We start from the raw sequence: 25314 nt of genomic DNA on the forward strand, positions 1-25314 counted from the left end.
CCCAACTTGTAGGATTCCAGAAAGATATAGCAGATATTCTGGATTCGGGAGGTCAGTTGGACTGTATTGCGATTGACTTATCTAAGGCATTTGATAGGGTAGATCATGGGAAACTACTGGCCAAAATGAGTGCAATTGGACTTGACAAAAGAGTGACTGAATGGGTGGCTCTGTTTCTAGAAAATAGAACTCAGAGAATTAGAGTAGGTGAAGCTTTATTGTCCCTGTAAAAATTGATTGATTGATTGATTGATTGATTGATTGATTGATTGATTGATTGATTGATTGATTGATTGATTGATTGATTGATTGATTGATTGATTGATTGATTGATTGATTGATTGATTGATTGATTGATTGATTGATTGATTGATTGATTGATTGATTGATTGATTGATTGATTGATTGATTGATTGATTGATTGATTGATTGATTGATTGATTGATTGATTGATTGATTGATTGATTGATTGATTGATTGATTGATTGATTGATTGATTGATTGATTGATTGATTGATTGATTGATTGATTGATTGATTGATTGATTGATTGATTGATTGATTGATTGATTGATTGATTGATTGATTGATTGATTGATTGATTGATTGATTGATTGATTGATTGATTGATTGATTGATTGATTGATTGATTGATTGATTGATTGATTGATTGATTGATTGATTGATTGATTGATTGATTGATTGATTGATTGATTGATTGATTGATTGATTGATTGATTGATTGATTGATTGATTGATTGATTGATTGATTGATTGATTGATTGATTGATTGATTGATTGATTGATTGATTGATTGATTGATTGATTGATTGATTGATTGATTGATTGATTGATTGATTGATTGATTGATTGATTGATTGATTGATTGATTGATTGATTGATTGATTGATTGATTGATTGATTGATTGATTGATTGATTGATTGATTGATTGATTGATTGATTGAAGTCTCCCACAGAAGGAAAAGACCTGGACATCTCCAAACCCCTTACTCGGAGAATTCCAACTTGACCACTTCGCCATCTCTGCTGGGTCCTACACAGAAATTCAGAATGTCAAAATCCTTCGAGGTGTCAACCTTGACTCTGACCATTACCTATCGAAAGTAAAAATCAAGTTCATTCCGATAAAGTCACAAGAAAACTGACCTCAAAGAATCCTTCGATCTGACACCGAGCGACTTAAAATACTACAAACCGAATACGTAGAACAAACTTCCTCTCTTTCACTACCAAACCTCGAACAATTGGAATGTTTCTTTGTTGACATAGCTCTTAAAATGGCACCTCAAACGAGGAAACACACACACCCTTGGTGGAATTCGCAATTCTATTCTCAATGCTCATTGACAGACAGTAAAACTAACCACATTGGAAATCTCATAACACACAGCGGACATAACAGAAGTTCCTCGAAAAAAGAATAATTAAGAATACCAAAAGAACTTTCTACAAGAATGAAATGTCCAACATTGAATCCAAGTTTCCGAAGAATAATTCTAGAAATTTCTACCACACATTCAAACGAACCCTAGCCAAATACATCTCCCCAACCCTATGTATCCGTGACCCAACCACGAACCACGTCGACCACAATGATGGACAAAACTGTCAGATCTTAGGAAAATACTTCAAGTCCTTTTCAGCAGTGATCCACCGCAATCGGCTTTTATTCCTAACCTGTATCAAGTTCCAACCAACACTGATTCTTCCCCACCAGACATTTCTGAACTTCCAGAGATCATGACTTTTCTCAAAAATAATAAAGCTCCGGGTGAAGATTCGGTGATCGCGGGATACTGGAAATACTGGATGACAGTAATCTACAACCCCTCCTCCAAACTATCGCACATATTTGGAAAACGATTCCCTCGAAATGGGTCTCAACTCGTATACAACCCCTTAATAATAAAAGGTGATAAATCGGATGTCAATAATTACCACGACATCTCTCTTCCACCTGTTATAAAATACTCCCCAAAGCCTTACTCACTGGATCCGTAAAACAATTTGACTCACAAATAGGTGAATAACAAGCCTGCTTCCGAAAATCCAGAGCATGCGCAGAACAGCTTCAAAATCTATAAATGACTGTCGCCAACCCGAAACTCAGTTTCGGAATATTAATATGCCCTTTAAATATTTCCCATAATAAATTACTTCAGCAATTTTTCCAGCCTCCTCCTTGAACTCAGACTTTTAAGCTTATTCTGCAGTTTGTTCAGGAACATTTGCACTAGGACTTCTAATGGTCTCCCTCCATATTTATTGAGTGATATTGTTGGCACATAATAACACTCAGCATCATTCCTTGTTCTAGAACTATGTTGATAAACCTGCTTACACTTACACTTAAATCTTATAAATAAAATTTTAGGGGGTCCGCTGTCTGTAATGCCATTTGTTTTGTCATATTTTGATATATTTATCCGTTTTAGGTGAACTCAACACCATATCAGTGGTTTTTAGCTTTCGTGTATGTTTGTTCGTTCCACCATCACGGGCAAACGGCTGTATAGAACTCAACCAAACTTCATATTTAGAGTCTATACATCTAGGAGCAGGATTCGACATGCATATCATTTAAAAATCTCTGAGCAGACTGGGAGTTTATAGGAAGACCAAAATAGTTCCTTTTCAATTTTCTCTTACACTACTTAATATATCTCAACCAAGCTTCATATTTAGAGTCTACACATCCCGGCGCAGATTTTGATATGCATATCATTCACAAATCACTGAATAGACTCTGGGTTTATAGGAAGACCAGAAGAGTTGTTTAAAATTTTCTCTTGTACTATTGATTGTATCTCGACCAAAATTCATATAGAATCTACTCATCCAGGAGCAGGTTCGATACGCATATAATTTGAACATCACTGAATAGACTTGAGGTTTATAGGAAGATCAGAATAATGTTTTTTACTTTTCTCTTACATAATTGATTATATGTAGAATCTATAGCATATGTGTGAAACAAGGCATACAATCAAGTAAAAAGATTACAATTCAAGGCGAAAGTGAAATCCAGTGTAATAAAATATAAGGAAGGAAATCTGTTCATCAAAGATGAGGAGGTAATGAAGAGATGGAAAGAGTATTTGGAGGATCTATATAATGGAGAAAAAATTGACAATGTAGATGAGTAGATCATAATAAGAGCCGGTTTCAAAATATGAACTAGGTCCTCCCATAGTGTGAAGTGAATTCGAAACAGCACTACATCAGCTGAAAAATAAAAAGGCTCCTGGACCAGGCAAACTGCCTGCTGAACTGTACAAAAACTCTGGAAAAAACTGAAGGATGAATTCTGGTATGTACTGCTATCGAAACGGAGATATGCCAGAAGATTTTATAGAAAGCAAAGCAGTACTTCTGCACAAACAAGGAGATTCAATAGAATGTTCCAATTACAGAATACTAAGCCTTATTTCACGTGCAGCAAAAATATTCACATACATATTAGAACAGAGAATCAAAATGAAAATTGAGCAGTATCTAGATGATTATTTTGGGTTCAGAAAAGGAGTAGGAAAGAAAGAAGCTATAATAGCACTTAAAATCATCTTGGAGAGAAGACTAGAGCTTAACAGAAATACATATATAGCTTTTGTAGACCTGGAAAAAGCTTTTGAGAATGTTCAGTGGAAAAGAATCTTCAGAATTATGAAGGATATTCATTTGGACTCGAAAGACAGAAAAGCAATAGTGAACCTGTATATCAATCAAAGATTAAACATTGAAAGTAATGAAACAGTATGCAAGGTGAGGATCATGAAAGGAGTAAGACAGCGATGTTACTTATCACCATTTCTATTTAATCTGTACATCGAAGAGGCCATGAACATTTTAAAATCAAAAACACTCGGCATTAAAATAAATGGAACAACTGTACGCTGTATTAGATTTCCCGACGACATTGCACTTCTGGCTGACAATGAGAAGAACATGCAGATCATGCTCAACAAATTAACATCCATCTTAAAAGATTTCCAACTTAACATTTAATGTAAGTAAAACTAATGTTATGGTTGTAAGCAAATAAAAAATGAAGCCAGCAGCACATCTCAGAATTGGAAATATTTTAATAAGACAGGTGCAGGAGTTCTGTTACTGAGCTTCACTTATAACCGATGACAATAGATGCACTGTGGAAATAAAAAGAAGAATTTCCCTGTGTAAGAAAGTCTTTGAGGAGAAGAAGCAGCTCTTAATAAATCCTTATATACTGAACAAAAGAAATTGTTTACCAAAACATTCATTTGGAGTGTGCTGCTATATGGCTGTACAGGATGTGCTCTCTTGAAGGAGAACATGAAACGACTAGAGGCAGTTGAAATGTGGCTATAGAGGAAGATGACAAGAACTAGCTGGATTGAGAAGAAAACTAATGAAGCATTGCTTAGAGAAATAAACACCCAGAGACATTTAATAACAACGAGAAAAAGGAAAACCGCGTCAGTTTTAGGTCACATTCTCAGGCATAATGACTTCATAAATAACTTGTTCGAAGGCAATGTGATGGCAGAGGGAAACCACGGAAGAAGATCGTTGAGATGATGGGATACCAAGGATATGGAGAAATGAAAAGGATCGCAGAGAGAAGAGATCAATGGTTGCAGCGACAAGGCAAAGCCTTTATATAATGGTGATGATGTCATAGTAATCATGTGGAGTTGGTATTTATAGGAAGATTATTCTGCAACATCTTCGTTAATATTAGGTTTATCAAAATACCGTATATAACAAACGTTTAAGAATATGTTATTTCTTTTCCTTTATTCCACGTACGTATTTATCGAGCGACGGATAATAACGCAGATGATTACAGAAAATTTTATTTTTATTTGAAGTCCCGTGAGACATGTCGTGCATGTCACTTCAAGGTGGGTAACGGTAAAATCCAAAGAGCTATTTTACTCTTTTCGATAGAACAGATATTAAGGAAGGTATCATCATTGTATACACCAGAAAAATGTTTTCAACAAGTAGAAAATTGTAATTAACAGTATGAGTTAAATGGAATGTCAGAGTCTTCATTGTTTAACGCAGTGGAAGGTTTGCTTAAAAATTCCCACTATCCTTCCTTGTTCTGTACGCGGAAACTGTTCGAATCAGTGGTTTGTAAAACTCTTAGCGCTCACCTGTCGAGGATGAGGAAGGGAACTCTGCTGTGATAGCGCGAGCTTGACCTTGCGTCAGATCGGCGAATGGTATACCACGCTGTTTGAGAATATTGTGACAGTGAAGGCCGGGAGTGTGCGGGGTCAGCAGATGACGACGGTACTGGCAGAGGAATGACAATGTAGGCAGGTGAGCAGTGAGGTAAACAATAGCGCCGGTGAATGTTGAGGCTCGCGATTAGGAAGCTTGTAGAAGAAGTTAGAAATTGATAAATAATGAGTAGCGCCCAAAATGATCTGGAAGTGAAAACAATGAAATCTTCTCCGGGCCTGTATAAAGAGCGAATCCGGTGAGACTGAGTCAGTCTCGAGTGAGTCTGTGTTGCGTGAAATGCGAGACTGTCGTGAATCCTGTGTGTCATCGAGTGCAGTACTGTAGAGAACCAAGACGCTTCTGATTGCGCGGTACGTTGCTAGCTGCGAAGTGAACTGTTCTGGAACAAAGTTGTATTGAGAAAAGCCTGTTGGAGAACCAGAATACAACGCTCCAACTCGGCTGTGTGTTAGTGTGTGTTTTGATCGTGAATAAATGTTGTGCCAAGTGTAGAACCCAATCGCAAGTGGACTTGTAAATAACTGTAAATACTAGTTTAATAAATGTGATGGATAGTAAAACGAACCTCCTCTCCGTGGAGTGATTTTAGTTTTAAGGGTCCTGATAACCAGCCACAACTGGTGTCAGAAGTGAGATTTAATCTGTAGCGTGTTTCAGTACCAGGATATTTTTCGTGTAATTAAGAAGATGAAGTAAGTCTTCCAGAATTCTCAGATAAGCTCAGTGCAATGAAGCGAAAACTTAAGTTGGAGATTAAATCTAATCAGAAGGAACTTTTCACAACTATAATCCAATGGAGCTGAATTTAAGTCACAATTTTAAACAGCGTCAAGATTAACTAAAAGCTGAGCTGAACGCACTTAAGAGGCGACAATGTAAGTAAGAGGGGTAAGATTTTGGAAAGTGGTCTCAGATTTTAGAGTCCAGTTTTCGAGACCTAAGGTATGACGTGAAAAACATAGTTTATAAACAATTCAAGGTAATACCTCGATTTGTAGAGCCCATTGTTCGGGATATGAGACAACAGGCAATACCTCAGACTGAGTTCGGTGTCTGATACTTGAGGCAAGAAATACTGTAAGTAGTCCACAGGGAAGGATGATAGTCGTAGAAACCAGACCGAGGCCTCCCAGCGTCGTGAAAGTGACACCCCGCACTTCAACGGGAGAACGTCTTGGGTGACCCAGTTCGAGACCGTGGCTGACCATAAAGGGTGGATGCTGGAGGGGACGAGAGTGCAACTCATCACCAGGCTGTATGAACAATTGACGGAGCTGCTAGACAGCGTCTAGCCGAACGCTGTGTATTAAGAGATCGTGCGGGCGCTCAACAGATGCTATGGTGACCACCAGCTGGCATCCACCTACTGCATCCATCTGAAGAAGTGCATACAGCAAGCACATGAATCGGTCCAAAAATTCGCTGCGGAGGTCGATCAGCTGGTCCACAATATGTTCGACGGCTTACCATCGAAGCATATAAAGAGAAGAGAGAAGGGTTGCCTACACCATAGTCGACGGTCTCCGTGACGACCAGATGCTCGGTGGGAAGTATTGCCTAAAAGATGCCCTCATTAACACTTTGGGGATGGAAGTGATGAAAATGACAGTAACTTCGACGTTATCGGCGATGGTGCGAGGTGTCAGGGAGGAAAAGAACGTGGAGATCCGCTGGTCACCACCAGCGTGACGCTCACCGCCGTCGGAACGCCGACGCTAGAGATAAATCATCTTCTGAAAAATGAGCGAGTGGGGCCATATGAAGAAGGTCTGTAGGCAGGAGACAGCCCCTTTCCATGCAAACGACTTGTCGAACCTGGATTGACAGCCACTGAATGTGGAATTACCCGGCAAGGACACTCGTGTCGGTATGAAGTTGCATGTCGGTACAAACACTCAAAGTAACGTCACGGGACCAACGGAAACGCTGCAACGCTGACGCCCGATCTTGGAGGCCGTGCTTTGAGAAGCACTCACTGTCAGAAGGTTGAGAGGCAGACCAGTGCAGTGGACATCCAAGTCGTGAGTACCGAAGGAACTGAAGGCTGGGATTTTACCGCTATAAGAAGGGAGAAGCTTGTGGACGACTGCTTTGAACAGATCCTGCAGGAAGTCGAGTCGGAACAGCGACAACCGCAGAAGGAGATCACCGAGCGTTGGCCAGCGTACGAGGCTTACTGGGCACAACTGAAGTACCGGGAGGTGAACAACAGTCTGTTGGGAGTCGGCTAACGTCAAGAAGGAGTTCACCCAGTTGGTAATTTACAGGGACAAAAGGCTGGATTGGTGGCTGATATACACGAAAGCACCACGTCAGACCATCCTGGGGCCAACAAGACCTTTGGTTGTGTCCGGCAACGCTTCTACTGGGTGCATCTGAGGACGGACGTCGAAAGGCGGTGTCAAATGTGTTACACCTGTAAGGCGAGCAGAGGCCCTCGTGCCCAGAAATGCAACAGTACAACGTTAGAGCAGCCTTCCAGAGGAAGGCCATCGATATCGCAGGACCTTTTCCCGTCGCGTTGGGAAATCATTGTCTTAAACCACGAAAACGCAGTGAAATCAACCTGTTTCGTTTACGTCATCAAAAATGACAAATGCAGTGTCATACAATTGGTCATAGAGGAGGGAGATGTAGACGTGAACGGAAAATCTAATCCTGGTCGTAGAACCTCCGACAGTGGTCCGATATCCACGATACAACAACGCTGATGTGAGCAACACAAAGTAGAAATACTTACTGCTCGATGTTTCTTCTTCTTTTAGCACTTTCCTCACACCTATGAGGTCGCAGGTGCGACTGTACCGCACATGCGGATTTGGCCTTGTTTTACGACCGGGCCCTCTTCCTGACGCCAACCCTATGTGCAGGGTTTCTGTCCTGGGTGGTAGTGTGGTGTGGTGTCTGAATATGAAGAGGAAACATTTGGGAAAAATAAAAATACTCAGCCCTCAAGTCTGAAGAATTAATCACATACGATTAAAATCTTCGAATGGACCGGGAATTGAACCCTGCTCTCTGAACCGAAGGCCTCAACGCTGGCCCTTCAGCCAAGGAGTCGGACCTCTGTGAGGGGACACCACCAGGAAAAAATAATAAATACGAAGGGCGTACTATATTGTTTTACACTTATTTTTTTTTTTTTTCGAAATGAAGTTCATTACACATCAGTTGTAACGTCCACCTTCTCAACATAATCTCCTTGTAACTGTAAGCACTTTTGCCATCGATGTGTCAGTCTCTCCAAACCTTCCTGAAACCATTCTTTCGGAGTGCTGCGTACCCATGCCTTGACAGCTGTGTCCAGTTCTGCAACCGCAAAATAGCAACCACATAGATGTTTCTTCATTTTCCCGAACAGGTGATAATCATTTGGTGCCACTCTTCGACATTTCTTTTGCTTCCATTGCATCGTTTGTTGTTTCGTTTGTGGCCCATGGTAATGGAGCCATGTCTCATCACCAGTCACAAGCCTAGCCATGAGATCGGCTGCATCTTGATCATGGCGTTGCAGAAGTTCTCTGCACACGCCCGCACACCTAGGCTTTTCGTCTGCGTACAAGTCTAGGTACCCATGTTGATGACACCTTCCCCAACTGTAAGTGGCCGTGCACGATCCACCACAGGGTGTTTCGGCTAATTCCCGTGGCTGCCTCCATTTCCGTAAATGTGATGCATTTGTTTTGGATGGCCTGTTCGACCCAGGCACATTCCTTCAAGAACTGGTTCCCTTGTCCACAGGTGTGCGCCCTGTTTTCCAACCTCCCACCCAGTTTTTAACTATTTTCCATGACGGCGCATGTTCTCCACAGACTGTCACCAAGCGCCGATGAATTTCTGGAGTGGTCGCGCCTTATTTCCATAGGAACCAAGTTGTACAGCGCTGCCCCTGACGGTTGCTTTCCATGTTGACTGCTTCTAGGCTAACAGTGTTGTTATGAAATGGCTATGACGAGTGCATTCGTTGGCCCCTGTGCGTGTCCTGCTACCAAACGGTGGAACAAGACACTAGTTACAAGTCACCACCTTCAAAAGTGAAATGTGAACCATACTCGGACGTACAAAATATAAAGTGTAAAACAATACAGTACGCCCCACGTAGCATGCTTCGCTGACAGAGGGACAACCGCTAAATGATTGGTGGTGGTGGTGGTGGTGGTGGTTTTAAGAGGAAGTACAACAAAGCAACCACCCTCTAGTAGCCCTAATCTAAAGGGATCCAACACTTTCGAAAAATAAAGTTATCAGCCACGAAGGGCGTGAAAATTAAGACTCCCGAGGCCTCGTAATCTCATACCGTCAGCGTCGGAAAAGATGAAGACTTGGCCAGGGGAAGTCGGATAGGATACATGCAAGTGGGAAGCCAGGAACAACTACGTGGAAACAACGCTAGGACCCCATAACTGCCAATCCACATTCCCTAGTTCAGAGCATCTGGGGCCCATTTTAGTCGCCTCTTACGACAGGCAGGGGATACTGTGGGTGTTATTTTACTGCCCCCAACCACAGCGGTGCACTGACTACTCCACTAGGTCGATGAATGAACTCCTGATGTGAAAACTTTCATGCCGTAATATGATTTTTCTCCTATTCCAGCAAGATATAGCAGATATCTTGGATTCTGGAGGTCAAATGGACTGTATCGCGATTGACCTGTCTAAAGCATTTGATAGGGTGGATCATGGGAGACTACTGGCAAAAATGAGTGCAATTGGACTAGACAAAAGAGTGACTGAATGGGTTGCTATATTTCTAGAAAATAGATCTCAGAGAATTAGGGTAGGTGAAGCTTTATCTGACCCTGTAATAATTAAGAGGGGAATTCCTCAAGGCTGTATTATCGGACCTTTATGTTTTCTTATATATATAAATGATATGATTAAAGGAGTGGAATCGGAGGTAAGGCTTTTTGCGGATGATGTTATTCTCTATAGAGTGATAATTAAGTTACAAGATTGTGAGCAACTGCAACATGACCTCGAAAATGTTGTGAGATGGACAGCAGGCAATGGTATGATGATAAACGGGGTTAAAAGTCAGGTTGTGAGTTTCACAAATAGGAAAAGTCCTCTCAGTTTTAATTACTACGTTGATGGGGTGAAAGTTCCTTTTGGGGATCATTGTAAGTATCTAGGTGTTAATATAAGGAAAGATCTTCATTGGGGTAATCACATAAATGGGATTGTAAATAAAGGGTATAGATCTCTGCACATGGTTATGAGGGTGTTTAGGGGTTGTAGTAAGGATGTAAAGGAGAGAGCATGTAAGTCTCTGGTAAGACCCCAACTAGAGTATGGTTCCAGTTTATGGGACCCTCACCAGGATTACCTGATTCAAGAACTGGAAAAAATCCAAAGAAAAGCAGCTCGATTTGTTCTGGGTGATTTCCGACAAAAGAGTAGCGTTACAAAAATGTTGCAATGTTTGGGTTGGGAAGAATTGAGAGAAAGAAGAAGAGCTGCTCGACGAAGTGGTATGTTCCGAGCTGTCAGCGGAGAGTTGGCGTGGAATGACATTAGTAGACGAATAAGTTTGAATGGCGTTTATAAAAGTAGGAAAGATCACAATATGAAGATAAAGTTGGAATTCAAGAGGACAAACTGGGGCAAATATTCATTTATAGGAAGGGGAGTTAGGGATTGGAATAACTTACCAAGGGAGACGTTCAATAAATTTCCAATTTCTTTGAAATCATTTAGGAAAAGGCTAGGAAAGTAACAGATAGTGAATCTGCCACCTGGGCGACTGCCCTCAATGCAGATCAGTATTGATTGATTGATTGAACCCGAATGCTAACTTGAGTTGGAATCGAGGAATTATATCAGTAGTAACGAAAACGACAGCGCTCACTAACTTTCTCGTCATAGTCAAATTCTTGCTCCAATCGGAGGTTTCCTAATCGAAAATTTTATGAGATTAACTTGAATGATGAAATTCTGTTACTGTATTGAGGTGAAATGAATATACATTTTACAAGTAACTTTTAAGAATGTTTAAAAAGGCCTTCAAAGAGGATATGCTCACATCTTTGACGACAATCCTTCTTAGTCCAAATCGTTCATAAAACTCAGCGAGCTTCATAGTTACTGTTTCCTTGACCCCAGCCTTATACTGTATTCACCATAGTAGAGTATGATGGGGATATACAGTAGGTCTCACATTTCTCCATTTGAACCACAGCTGATTGGTACTTGTGCGTTTCAATACTAATGGTCGGATCATTGACGAGGTCGTTTCTCGAGCCCACTGAGAAAGCGATAATGTCAATTCACCTGGTAGATCCTATTCTTCCACATGGTATTTCATTTCTGAGTGTCCAGTACTCGGGAGATAGTGGGCTACTGTCGGTAGCCCTGAAGATGGTTTTCTGTGGTTTTCCATGTTCACACCAGGCAAATACTGGGCCTGTACCTTAATTAACGCCACGCGCACTTCCTCCCCTTCCTAGCCCAGTCCTGTCCCATCGTCGCCTTAAGACCTCCGGTGTCGGTGCAACGTAAAGCAACTTGTAAGAAAATATTATTTTCTCACAGGGCAAATACAATTAAGAATCTTATCTAGTGATGCTGTGTATTACTGTTGCTTTATAACGAATTTACCCAGTATACTAACATTTTTGAAGTTCCATATCCAGGTGTTTGTCCGTAATTAGAATAGCATTTTTATCCGTCTCAAGGATATCTTTTCTTTCCCCATTTCAACATTTTCTTTAACTTCAAAGACTAAGCCGTGAACGGATGAAGCTCAAGAGGATGAAACACAGTGGAGCTTTTAACAGAAATAAAATATTCCCTCTGTGTAGACAGGCGAACCAGAAATATTAAATACAAGATTTTAAGCACAAAGTCCATGTGATGCTCATAAGCATGCCTTCTCAAAGGGACAATTGCACTATTATTCCGCGCAGAGGAACGATTAAAAAAAATCTTGTAAGTTGTGTAAATTCTTCAAAGTAACTGTTGCAGTGCTAAAACTGGAACAGTCCATTTATTTCTTCCTGAATTGTAGTCAGTGGACTGATTTTGGAATTAATTTTAATTTTCAATATTGTGAGTTGGATCCGCTGATTATTTTAAATGCATATTCATCCATTCATTCTTCGTCATCCAGTTTTGAATTCTGGTCAGTGGGTGAATTTTGGAATTTTAAATTGGCATTATATTTCGTACCATTAGGGGGCCGATGACCTAGATGTTAGGTCCCTTTAAACAACAAGCATCATCATGTCCGGCTCCATGGCTAAATGGTTAGCGTGCAGGCCTTTGGTCACAGGGGTCCCAGGTTCGATTACCGGCAGGGTCGGGAATTTTAACCTGATTGATTTATTTCGCTGACACGGAGGCTGGGTGTATGTGTCGTCTTCATCATTGCATCCTCATTACGGCGCGCAGGTCACTTACGGGAGTCAAATCGAAAGACCTGCATCTGGCAAGCCGAACTTGTCCTCGGATACGCCATTCCATTTTCATTTTCATAATCCATCATCATCATCATCATCATCATCATCGTCGTCGTCGTCGTCGTCGTCGTCGTCGTCGTCGTCGTCGTCGTCGTCGTCGCCACCAACATCACCACCATCATTATCCTCTATTAAACCAGTATCCCATACAGCCTAGGTCCTGGCCAGAAAACTGTTTTCGAGCATAATGTTGTGTAGATACTGAGTTGATTTTTGGCCAGTGTGAGGACGCCATGACTGTATTGACTGGACCACAACCGAATTAGTTGCATATCATGTCAGACAGTTCCTTGCGTGGTTCAACGCTCATGCCAGGGAAATTCACTATGGGGAACGTGCAATTGATTACTAGCGATAATGGTGGCGAAACAGGGAAGTAGCGAGCAGGCAATGCTGGTTTAACTAACGCAAGACTGTGGTGTTGACTGATAGAAAGATTTGCTATTTTTCTGTATAATAGTATATTGTAACACGTAATTTACATAACTTATAATGACAATATGGAATGTCTTCGTCGTGCTAAACGACACTTTTGTGCCGTGAACTGCTATAATTTAGAACGTTATAGCGATCCTAGTGTAGAGTTTTTCACGTTCAATACGAAAAAGAAAGAAGACAAAAGTGTATAGTGACTGTGAACCGAATGAAGAAAGTATCGTAAAATAATTGACACCGTGAGAATGACAGTGCTGTAAATCAGACATTAATAACGTCTCATGAGTTCCTTGTTATTGTTTATTACAACGCGAAACTCTTATAAACTCTTCCTGTAAATAATTTCGAATTCTTTCCTGCGAAAAATATTAACGGGTGTTATGACGTAATTTTGAAACTTACTCAATTTTGATTCTATTTTTACCAAATGTACGTTTCACATTGAGGTACAAATAAACACATACTTTTCCGAATTAAAGATATGTAGATGTTCAAACGGTTTTTCAGTTTTATCTTATACAGTACTAGCGAGATACCAGTCCTTTGCTACGGTTTTAACTTGAAAGTTATCTCCCAAAGTTTTAAATTTTGGAGAGTCCACTAACCTATAAAATACACCCTCAGTGCGTATATGAAACAGTTTTGGAGGAAAGATTATTTGTTTTCGGATCTAACACTCATTTTAACACCATTCAAGTAGAATGTTTTAAAACCCAATGTTATTTACGTCAACGGCGTAGATGCGATCAAACTGACATTTTTACTTCGCACATCAAACAGTAATGGAGGAATGAATGTTTTGTTTTAGGGGTAGAATGTTTCAAAAACATTTCTTATTTAACATCTAGGACATAGAAGATCAACCTTCATGAAAAATTTTAGGTTCGTACGTGAAAGGTTTTCGGAAAAATTAATATTGTGATTGCCAACCCCTTCTAAACTCGAAAGGGGCGAAGAATTGTGAAGCCAAGCTGAGTGGCTCAGATGGCTTTCGCGCTGGCTTTATGAGTAGAAATTGACAAGTGGCTAAAAATGTCCATATAGAAAATAAAAGTAAATCTTTGAATATAAATGAAGTAATCGAAATTTACATCGGAAAGAAAGTTAGCGAATCCAATTTAAATGACCATACGCATTTTAAAAATGCCTCCCACCTCGCTCAACATCTGGTCAACATTTATTCTTTAAATTAGCGCTTAACGGCCTGTAGAGTATGGTTTATCATTAAATAACATCCCAATAGATACTCTCTATTTCAATGTCATACTTTATTTAACCCTAAATCATTATCTTACATGTATCCATAATACATAAAATACATTACAACATGAAGGTTAATATCCTTCTTCCCCTTTTCCAGTAGAAAGAAGGTTCCGCAACGCTCCCCTAGCTCCGTCCCTACTTCCCTATCCCCTCTCCACGGCACAGTATGCTAGATTACAGCATGAAGAAAGAATTAACCTGCTGTCCCTTATCGAATAGGAAGGATCAACAACGCTCCACTCGCTCCTCTCCTGCCTCCCCTCCCCTCTCCGCGGTATATGCCCGCAAAACCTTCCGCTAGCCTCTCCATGACCACCGCTCTGAAATAGTGTTTGGAGACAACGAAGCTTCGGCAGTCTAGATAAGTACAGTGATGTTTGAATACTTATACAATCATTATTTGATAATACTTGTCCATATTATCACCTTACTCTCTACCATTAACAAGTTTACGCAACGTAAACAATACTGTCCATTTATACGCATGTTTTTAAGTGGATTGTTAGAACCTGAGGATGTTCTTGTTGAATGAAACATGTCATTCTTTGTATAATAGTATGTAATCCTTTTTAGATATGTTTATAGTGTTACAATTTATATTGCAGTGTGTGTGTTGAACAGCCTGGAATTATCTTATGTTACATCTTACTAAGTCGACACTGGGAAGTATGGATTCCTTCTTAACAAAAAAAGTAGCAAGTGACTCACTCCACGGTGTGGGCTTTAGCTCTAGCCTGCTGCAACCATTGGCGTTGCAGTGGCAGGTTCTTGGTGATATTTCATTCAATTTTGATGTTCAGAGCATGTTTGTAATTTCAGTACTGTGCAATATTAATAGAATAAGCAAACACGCATGTTGCTATCTGGATCATAACACAGCACCTCCAGTTTTATGTAAAATGCAGAACAGAAAGACGTGGCGTTTCTTTTCCAAAGTTTCACTTGCATTGACCAGGGTTTGAATTGCGCTGACCTCAATGATCATGTCACTCAGCCATCACCATAGAGAGTTCAGTTTCTAAGCGTTATCAAGTGAATTATGGGGACAATTTGGAAATAAGAATCGATATTTTGGTCATATTGGCGAAACGATATTTATGGCTGAAACTGAAAAGATTGATTTTCTTCTTTCTTATCACGAAGTTATAATGTTGAATTCAAACAATTTACCACCTTCATAATGCTATGTGTGCCATTCTGAACACAGCAGAAATGTACTTGGCGTCTACTTTGCTTTCATTTCACCACCAGTTATAATTTAACATATTATTCCCATTTCTTCCATAATAATCTGGGAAATGTAACAAAACATTTTCGGTATATGTATCACAGCTATATTAGGAAACCTGTATATGGTATTTTTTTACTGCAGAATATTTTCGAGTAGTAGGGATCTTTAAATCCAAAATTTTAGAACATAACAATCACACAACGTATCTTCATACATAAATTATGCACAGAAAATTCAGTACACAGTGCTTTTTATAGATTATCTATATTTTCATTAAAAAATCAATTCAATTTCATTAAAAATGGAATTAAAAATTTCAAAAATATGTTCCTTTTTGGAAAAATTGTTTATTGTATATGAAATAAATTTTCGTGATATGTGTAGTGAGGGGTCTCATGATTGGTGCGAGAGGGACAGTCCCTAAGAAGACGATAGAACTGATGAAGACCTTTAACATCAGTACCAAGGAGTTCATGGACTGGGGACTGAAAGCGCTCAGGGGTTCTCTTTCGATACTCAGGCACCACTTATACTCGCCAGACTGAGACATAACTTATTTTTATTTTTGAATGAAATTGTTTGTGTATTCTTTGTTTTTTGCAGCCTCCAAGTGGAGGAATATTTGGAAAAAAATATTTAAGTGACATTCTCACAAAGTTGGTGAAAATGCATCCATTAGGTAAAAATATATGTTTATCTCCAGACTGTCCCCTTAATCTGATAACCATTATCATCGAGTGTCCAGTCTTATCTGGTCTTACATCTAGTGGAATCATTTTGTCACGTGTTTGTGTTCATAGATCCACCACAGATCATAGACATGGGTTCAGACCGCCTGACGACAGCAGGACTATTCACCTCAGTAACGTTCACGTGTAACGCTGAGGGGAATCCCCCGCCGTCCTACCAGTGGCTCCAGAAGCTGCCCACCCCTGACGGAGCTGTGTACGTCAGAGGAACGGAAACCAGACTCCACATAGCCAACGTCACGTACGACTACCAAGGGGAGTACGTGTGTACGGCGACTAATACAATAGGTGGCATGGAGCGACTGGTCCAGAGTCAGGCCATCTCCTTGCAAGTAGTAGGTAAGTAGGTGAAGTAGATCTGTATATGAGAACTGTTACTTTATTCGGTAGAAGATATTTTCTGAATCGTCCTCACCACTACGTGAGGTAATATTAGTACTGTAAATAAAATACATAACTTGTGAAGTATATGCCGGCCACGGGGTTTAGGGGTGACGGGATATAACCTACATACTCCTATCGACCTCCTCTGCGAACCATGTGACCTTGCCGCGGTGGGGAGGCTTGCGTGTCCCAATGATGCAGATAGCCGAACCGCAGGTGCAACCATATCGGATGGGTATCTGTTGAGAGACCAGACTAACGAATGGTTCATCGAAAGGGGGGTAGCAGCCTTTCGGTAGTTGCAAGGGCGGCAGTCTAGATGATTGACTGATACGGCCTTGTAATAATACTCAACATGGCTTAGCTGTGTTGATACTGCTACACGACTGAAAGCAACGGGAAACTACAGCCGCAACCACCTCCCGAGGACATGCAGCTCTCTCTGTATGAATGATGTACTGATGATGGCTTCCTCCCGGGTAAAATATTCCGGAGGTAAACTAGTCCCCTATTCGGATCTCCGGGTGGGGACTACACGAGAGGGGGCGATCATCAGGAAGATGGATACTGACATTCTGCGAGTCGGAGCGTGGAATGTTAGACGTTTGAATCGTTGTGGTAGGTTAGAGAATCTGAAAAGGGAGATGGATAGGCTAAAGTTAGATGTAGTTGGTATAAGTGAAGTACGTTGGCAGGAAGAACAAGATTTTTGGTCAGGCGACTGCCGAATTATCAACACAAAATCAAACAGGGGAAATGCAGGAGTTGGTTTAATAATGAATAAGAAAATAGGGCAGCGGGTAAGCTACTACGACCAGCATAGTGAAATAATTATTGTCGTCAAGATAGACACCAAACCAATGCCCACCACAATAGTGCAGGTCTATATGCCTACTAGTTCCGCGGATGATGAAGAAATCGAAAGAATATATGAGGAGATAGAAGATGTAATACAATATGTAAAAGGTGACGAGAATCTAATTGTGATGGGAGACTGGAATGCAGTGGTAGGCCACGGAAGAGAAGGTAGTACAGTAGGAGAATTTGGATTGGGACAAAGGAACGAAAGAGGAAGTCGGCTGGTTGAATTCTGCACTGATCGTAATTTAGTCCTTGCCAATACTTGGTTCAAACACCACAAACGACGGCTGTATACGTGGACGAGACCTGGAGACACTGGAAGGTATCAAATAGACTTCATTATGATTAGGCAGAGATTCAGAAACCAGGTGTTGGATTGCAAAACTTTCCCGGGAGCAGACGTGGACTCTGACCACAACTTGTTGGTCATGAAATGCCATCTGAAGTTGAAGAAATTGAAGAAAGGAAAGAATGCAAAAAGATGGGATCCAGACAAGTTGAAAGAAAAGAGTGTGAGGGATTATTTCAAGGGACATGTTGCACAAGGACTAAATGAAAAGGCTGAAGGAAACACTATAGAGGAAGAGTGGAGAGTCATGAAAAATGAAGTTAGTAGGGCTGCTGAAGAAATGTTAGGAAGGAAGAAAAGATCAACTAAGAATCAGTGGCTAACTCAGGAGATACTAGACCTGATTGATGAACGACGAAAATACAAGAATGCTAGAAATCAAGAGGGCAGAAAAGAATACAGGCGATTAAAGAATCAAGAGGATAGAAAATTCAAGGTAGCTAGGGAAGAATGGCTGAAGGAGAAGTGCAAGGATGTCGAAGGCTGTATGGTCCTGAGAAAGGTAGATGCTGCATACAGGAAAATCAAGGAAACCTTTGGAGAAAGGAAATCTAGGTGTATGAATATTAAGAGCTCAGATGGAAAGCCACTTCTAGGGAAAGAAGACAAAGCAGAAAGATGGCAGGAGCATATCCAACAGTTGTATCAAGATAAAGATGTAGATAATTTGGTTCTGGAACATGAAGAGGCTGTTGATGCTGATGAAATGGGAGACCCAATTTTGAGGTCAGAGTTTGACAGAGCTGTGAGTGACCTAAATAGGAACAAGGCACCTGGAATTGATGACATTCCCTCTGAATTACTGACTGCCTTAGGAGAAACCAGCATGGCAAGGTTATTTCATTAAGTGTGCAAGATGTACGAGATAGGAGAAGTCACATCCTGTTTTCGGCATAATGTTGTTATACCTATTCCCAAGAAAGCCGGTGCTGACAGGTGTGAAAACTACCGCACTATTAGTTTAGTATCTCATGCTTGCAAAATTTCAACACGTATTATTTACAGAAGAATGGAAAAACAAGTTGAAGCTGAGTTGGGAGAAGATCAATTTGGCTTCAGAAGAAATGTAGGAACACGTGAAGCAATCCTGACTTTACGTCTGATCTTAGAGGATCGAATCAAGAAAGACAAGCCCACGTACATGGCATTCGTGGATCTAGAAAAGGCATTCGATAATGTTGATTGGACCAAGCTATTTATGATTCTGAAGATGATTGGGATCAGATACCGAGAACGAAGAATTATCCACAATCTGTATAAAAATCAGTCTGCAGTGATAAGAATCGAGGGCTTTGAAAAAGAAGCAGCAATCCAGAAAGGAGTGAGGCAAGGCTGCAGTTTGTCCCCTCTCCTTTTCAATGTTTACATAGACCAAGCAGTAAAGGAAATCAAAGAGAAATTTGGAAAGGGAATCACAGTCCAAGGAGAGGAAATTAAAACCTTGAGATTTGCCGATGATATTGTTATTTTATCTGAGACTGCAGAAGATCTCGAGAAGTTGCTGAATGGTATGGATGAAGTCTTGGGTAAGGAGTACAAGATGAAAATAAATAAGTCCAAAACAAAAGTAATGGAATGCAGTCGAACGAAGGCAGGTGATGTAGGAAATATTAGATTAGGAAATGAATTCTTAAAGGAAGTAGATGAATATTGTTACTTGGGTAGTAAAATAACTAACGATGGCAGGAGTAAGGAGGACGTAAAATGCACTATGGACAAGCAAGGAAGAGCTTTCTTAAGAAAAGAAATTTGCTCACTTCAAACATTGATATAGGAATTAGAAAGATGTTTTTGAAGACTTTCGTGTGGAGCGTGGCATTGTATGGAAGTGAAACATGGACGATAACTAGCTCAGAAAGACAGAGAATAGAAGCTTTTGAAATGTGGTGTTACAGAAGAATGCTGAAGGTGAGATGGATAGATCGAATCACGAATGAAGAGATACTGAATCGAATTGGTGAGAGGAGATCGATTTGGCTAAATTTGACGAGAAGAAGAGATAGAATGATAGGACACATCTTAAGACACCCAGGACTTGTTCAGTTGGTTTTTGAAGGAAGTGTAGGTGGTAAGAACGGTAGGGGTAGACCAAGGTATGAATATCACAAGCAGATTAGAGCAGATGTAGGATGCAATAGTTACGTAGAAATGAAAATGTTAGCACAGGATAGGGTGGCATGGATAGCTGCATCAAACCAGTCTATGCACTGATGACTCAAACAACAACAACTCCTATCGAATAACACCAACGAGTCTTCTGGAGGCTTAATGTCATCATCCTACGGAAGAATCGCCGAGTTAGATTCCCGGCTAGTTCAGGGATTTTTACTTGCATCTGAGAGCTGGTTCGACCCCCTGTGGGTTGGGACGCAGACGAAGAATACACCCACGGTATCTCCTGCCTGTCGTAAGAGGCGACTAAATGGGGCGACCAACGGATGATCGAATTATAACTATGAGACTACTTGTAATTAGTACTATCACGCAGGGAACACCATGGGTCGCTTTTACTTGCGCGTAGTACCACTATGTTAGGTACACAATAAGTTTGTAATCAGCAGCGAAAGTGTGTGCTTTCGGCTTTTATATTACCTGTGATTAGTACCACGATATGAGCGACACCATGGGTCTGCCTTGCCTGTGATTAGTACCCACTATGTGAGGAACACAACGGGATAGTACGAGTCCCTAAGTCCCTGTGGTTAGTAGACTTAAGTGATGAACACCATAGGTTTGCGTTGCCTGTAAATGGCGCCGCAATGTGAGAAACACCATACGTCTGTGTTACATGTGTGCATTACATTACCTGTGAGTAGTACCATAATGTATGGAATACCACGAGTCTATGCTACTTTTGATTAGTACCGCACAACGTCAAATACCATGGTTGTACTTTCCTAGCTATAAGTACCATTATGAGGAGCCCGACCTGGATTTTGGACCCCTTTAGACTACAGGCACCGTCGATTCAGTATTGTGCTTTAGAAGCAGCCCCTTGGTCAGTAATACTATTGTTTAACGCTAGTTTCTGGGATTGTGGGGCAATGCGGTTAGGATCCACCGATTGTTTTAAATTCATATCCAGCTATCTGACGGTGGGATGGCAGTCCCGGTCTAGAAAGCCACAGTAATGGCCAAGAGGATTCATCATACCGACCACACGACACCTCGTGATATTCAGGCCTTCGGGTTGAACAGCGGTCGCTTGGTTGGCCATGACCCTTCGGGGCTGTTGCGCCATGGGGTTTGGTTGGTTTTTGAATTATATACGAATTATTAAGGGCCGGATGTTTATACAGGGTTATTCACCTAACATGTTACACGCAAATAACTTCTAAACCATTAAAGATATCAGCATTCTGTCTTCATATTCGTAAATGGTACGCAGGGTCTTGTAAAATAACGTGCTACTTAGTCTCATGGGGTGATTAACAACTGAGATATTGATACTAACTCCATATTTTTAAATGGAACGGCACAAATTTATACAGCTGATTTAAAAGTTCATCTGTGTACACGTTGAAATACGTGAGTATTTTCAAAATCGGACAATTACTTTTTGAGATATAAGTAATAAGAGCATGCGCTGTTTTGCATGCCGCATCAGACGGCTTGAAGTCGGGCAAGGACATAATGAGGCGCAAGAGTTTCCTGGGAGTGAGTTCAGCCACAGAATGGGTACCAGGCATGTAGGCACCTCCTACACATGTAATGGGTTTTCAAAGTGTGTATGACAGGCGAACACATGACAGGACAGAAAGGGTTGATGTGTTTAAAACGAATAAAGTAAGTACTTTGCCTTGAAAGGAACAAAACGAAAGCTATAAATGTCACTGGTTTTAGTGTACAGATCATACTACTCTATGATTTGAGAAATAAACATAACACAAAACACCGGAAGGGCTCTTTCTAGAAAAGCAAATGTTCAGAGCTGATCGTAGTGAGATGGCAGCAACACTATTATTTATGTTTTATTTTACACGCATTAATCTCCGCAGAGCTCCAGCGCGACTGTAGTAGCGTGCATTCGGGAGAGCGTAGGTTCGAGTCCTGTCTCGCCCAACCTGACATTGATTTTCATGGTGTCCCATGTTCAACACCAGGCAAATACCGGATAGGTACCTTTGTGATAGGCCACGGCCGACTTTCTTTCCAAATCCTTCCCATTCCCATCCGTCATAAAAAAAACGCTAAACTGAGCGCAGCCTATTACATGTCAGAACAAAACAATACAACTTCAATCTCCCTTTCCCGTTGTGTGTTCGCCAGTAATACAATAACGTTGCACACCCAGGGCATGTTACGGTACATCACATTATGTTTACAGTACATGCCTGGTATCCGTTCTGTGGCTGGAATCAAGGCCAGGAAGCAGCTAGCACCTCAATATGTCCTTGCCCGACTTAACGCCGTCTGATGTGGCATGCAAAACCGCGCATGATGTTCTTATTTATATCTCAAAAAGTAACTGTCCGATTTTGAAAATACTTACATATTTGAACTTGTACGCAGATGAACTTTTAAATCAGCTGTATAAATGTGTGCCGTTCCATTTAAAAATATGGAGTTAGTATCAATATCTCGGTTGTTAATGACTCCATGAGACTAAGTAGCACGTTATTTTACAAGAGCCTGCGTACCATTTACGAATATGAAAACAGAATTCTGATATCTTTAATGGTTTAGAAGTTATTTGCGTGTAATATGTTAGGTTAATAACCCTGTATAATTATATAGTTCAATCCTTTACTTGTATACTACTGAAATTGAAAACTGTCAACGAATTGTGATATAATTCGATTTCGTTCTGTATATTTGTACATATTCTTAGTAATATTACATATTATGTGAAGAATGCAATATTCATGTACATATAAACAATACCAACTGTATTTTTCTAACGCTTATTTATTTCGTTTTGAGGGAAACAAGAAATTAGCTACAACAATAAATTGTGTAAAATACTCAGAGATTTACAGTGTAGTCCGCCTGGTGGCAAAATCGTTAAGGAGTTAAGCATATGGTCTGAAACCAAGGTTAGCCGGTTCGAGTCCCGTTGGTCGAAAAAAGTTTCACCATCAGAATGTTGGCCTTTCTCGTGAACAGTCAAGATTTTCTTCTGATGACGCAGAGCAAAGTTCTCTGCGAAGCGCAAAGAATTTCACCTTATTTTCTTGACACGGCATAAGCCCAAAAGCCTATATCATGTCTTTGTATATTGCGAGGAGTGTGCGGGCCCCCTAAAGGCCCGGACCCGTTACACCCCTACCTGTGATGCTGTAACGGAGATATTATAATTTGCTGTACGTCCCACCGACATAAACAGGTCTTATGGCGATGATGGGATAGGAAAGGGCTAGGAGTAGGAACGAAGCGGTCGTGGCCTTAATTAAGGTACAGCTTCAGGATTTTTCTGGTGTGAAAATGGGAAACCACGGAAAACCATCTTCAGGGCTACCGACAATGGGGTTCGAACACGCTATCCCCCGAATGCAAGCTCACAGTTGCGCGACAAAAAACGTACGGCCAACCCGCTCGTTATATAGACAAATATTAAACTGAACTCGACATAGATCATTAGTCATTACAATGAACGCATTATTCTTGTCAGAATACAATATTAATTGACTGGAATATCGCGGTTAAAAGCAATGTAAATCGGCACAGTTTCTCACTTTTCACGAACAGCAGTACGCTGACGTTCTAATAGTGCCCAGTTCCAGAGCTGGTATGACCCGGACACGTCGTCTTAGAAGTGTGGTTGGCTATCCATTGGCCTTCTGTTCCATAGGTACAGGGTTTGATCGCGATTGAAATCGATGAGATTCAACAGTGTGACCTTGAGGTTCACTCAGCTAACACGAAGCATTAATAGCAACTTCATTCCAAGGAGCAAAGGCGACCGGGCACAGAGCTAACCACCAAACCCCGCTTAGTTACGGATAATGGAAACCGTAATCGTTCACCCCTCATTATTCAAAATGAAAATCCACAGTCTGTTTCCAGTCATTTGACCGAGTCAGGAATGAATTGAAACATGGAGGAGAAGTGTTGGTGAAGAAAATACACAAGATAATCAAAAAGGTATGGGAAACAGGTACAATGTTGGAGGACTGGACACTAGCAAATATATGTCCTATACCTAAGAAGGGGTCACGCATGCAATGCAAGAATTATCGAGGTATATCCTTACTGAGTATAGTATACAAAATCCTCTCTACAGCCATAACAAAGAGAGTTAGTAGTAGAGCAGAAAGAATTATAGGGGAGTACCAAGTTGGTTTCAGACCTGGAAGATCGACGATGGATCATATTTTCACCATGAGAATGACTCTGGAAAAGACATATGAATACAACGTTCGACTAGGGCATCTTTTTATAGATTTTAAACAAGCCTATGACAAAGTTAAGAGATCGACATTGTGGGAAACAATGAAGGAGTTGAAATTCCCACAGAAGTTGACTAAGATGACCCTGGAGAACAGCAGAAGTCAGGTAAAAGTGCAGGGAAGTCTGTCAAGATCTTTCAGAACCGAAGAAGGCCTAAGGCAGGGAGACCCCTTATCACCAGTGTTATTTAATCTAGTGTTGGAGAAAGCTGTAAGATCAGTAACTACTAATCCGGGTGGTAATATTTACAATAGACTGATCCAAATTTTGGCTTATGCAGATGATGTGGTGATATCTGCTAGAAGTAACGAGGCACTTGCAACTGCCTTGAGGGAGCTGAAAGATGCAGCTGGGTCCTTGGGCTTGGAGATAAGTGAGGCTAAGTCTAAATATATGGTAACGGAGAGAAATGGAAGGGACACTGAAAAACTCCTAGTGGATGGTTACACCTTTGAAGCAGTAGATAGCTTCACATATCTTGGCCCAGTAATAACATCAGAAAATAAAGTTGAGACAGATATTGTAAATCGAATTAAGGCTGCCAACAGATCCTACAGGGCACTAAATCCCCTTCTGAGAAGTAAAAACTTAAGCAGGAAATTAAAACTGTCTCTCTACAAAACAATAATTAAACCAGTGCTATCGTCGCCATAAGACCTATCTGTGTCGGTGCGACGTAAAGCCCCTAGCAAAAAAAAAACAGTGCTTATGTATGGGAGTGAGGCATGGGTATTGACTGAGGCCACAGAGAGGAGATTAAATGTGTGGGAAAGGAAAGTACTGAGGAAGATATTTGGACCGGTGAAGGAGGGAGATTTATGGAGAATCAGAACAAATGAAGAAATAAGATTATTGTATAAGGAGCCGGACTTGGTGACATCAATCAAAATGAGACGAATTGGATGGCTGGGGCATGTACAACGGATGGAGGAGGGAA

General features: G+C 40.8%; 1 protein-coding gene across 1 annotated transcript in view; it reads left to right on the plus strand.

Moving 5' to 3' along the window:
• The window catches only part of LOC136877821 (kin of IRRE-like protein 2), a 981929-nt gene that overhangs the window by 795842 nt on the left and 160773 nt on the right, over positions 1-25314 (plus strand). The window contains exon 7 of the mRNA XM_068228754.1: positions 16445-16732. Coding sequence (XP_068084855.1) covers positions 16445-16732 — 288 coding nt within the window. The remainder of the gene's footprint in view (positions 1-16444; positions 16733-25314) is intronic.

Source organism: Anabrus simplex, chromosome 7, assembly GCF_040414725.1.
Source record: "Anabrus simplex isolate iqAnaSimp1 chromosome 7, ASM4041472v1, whole genome shotgun sequence".
Taxonomy (NCBI): domain Eukaryota; kingdom Metazoa; phylum Arthropoda; class Insecta; order Orthoptera; family Tettigoniidae; genus Anabrus; species Anabrus simplex.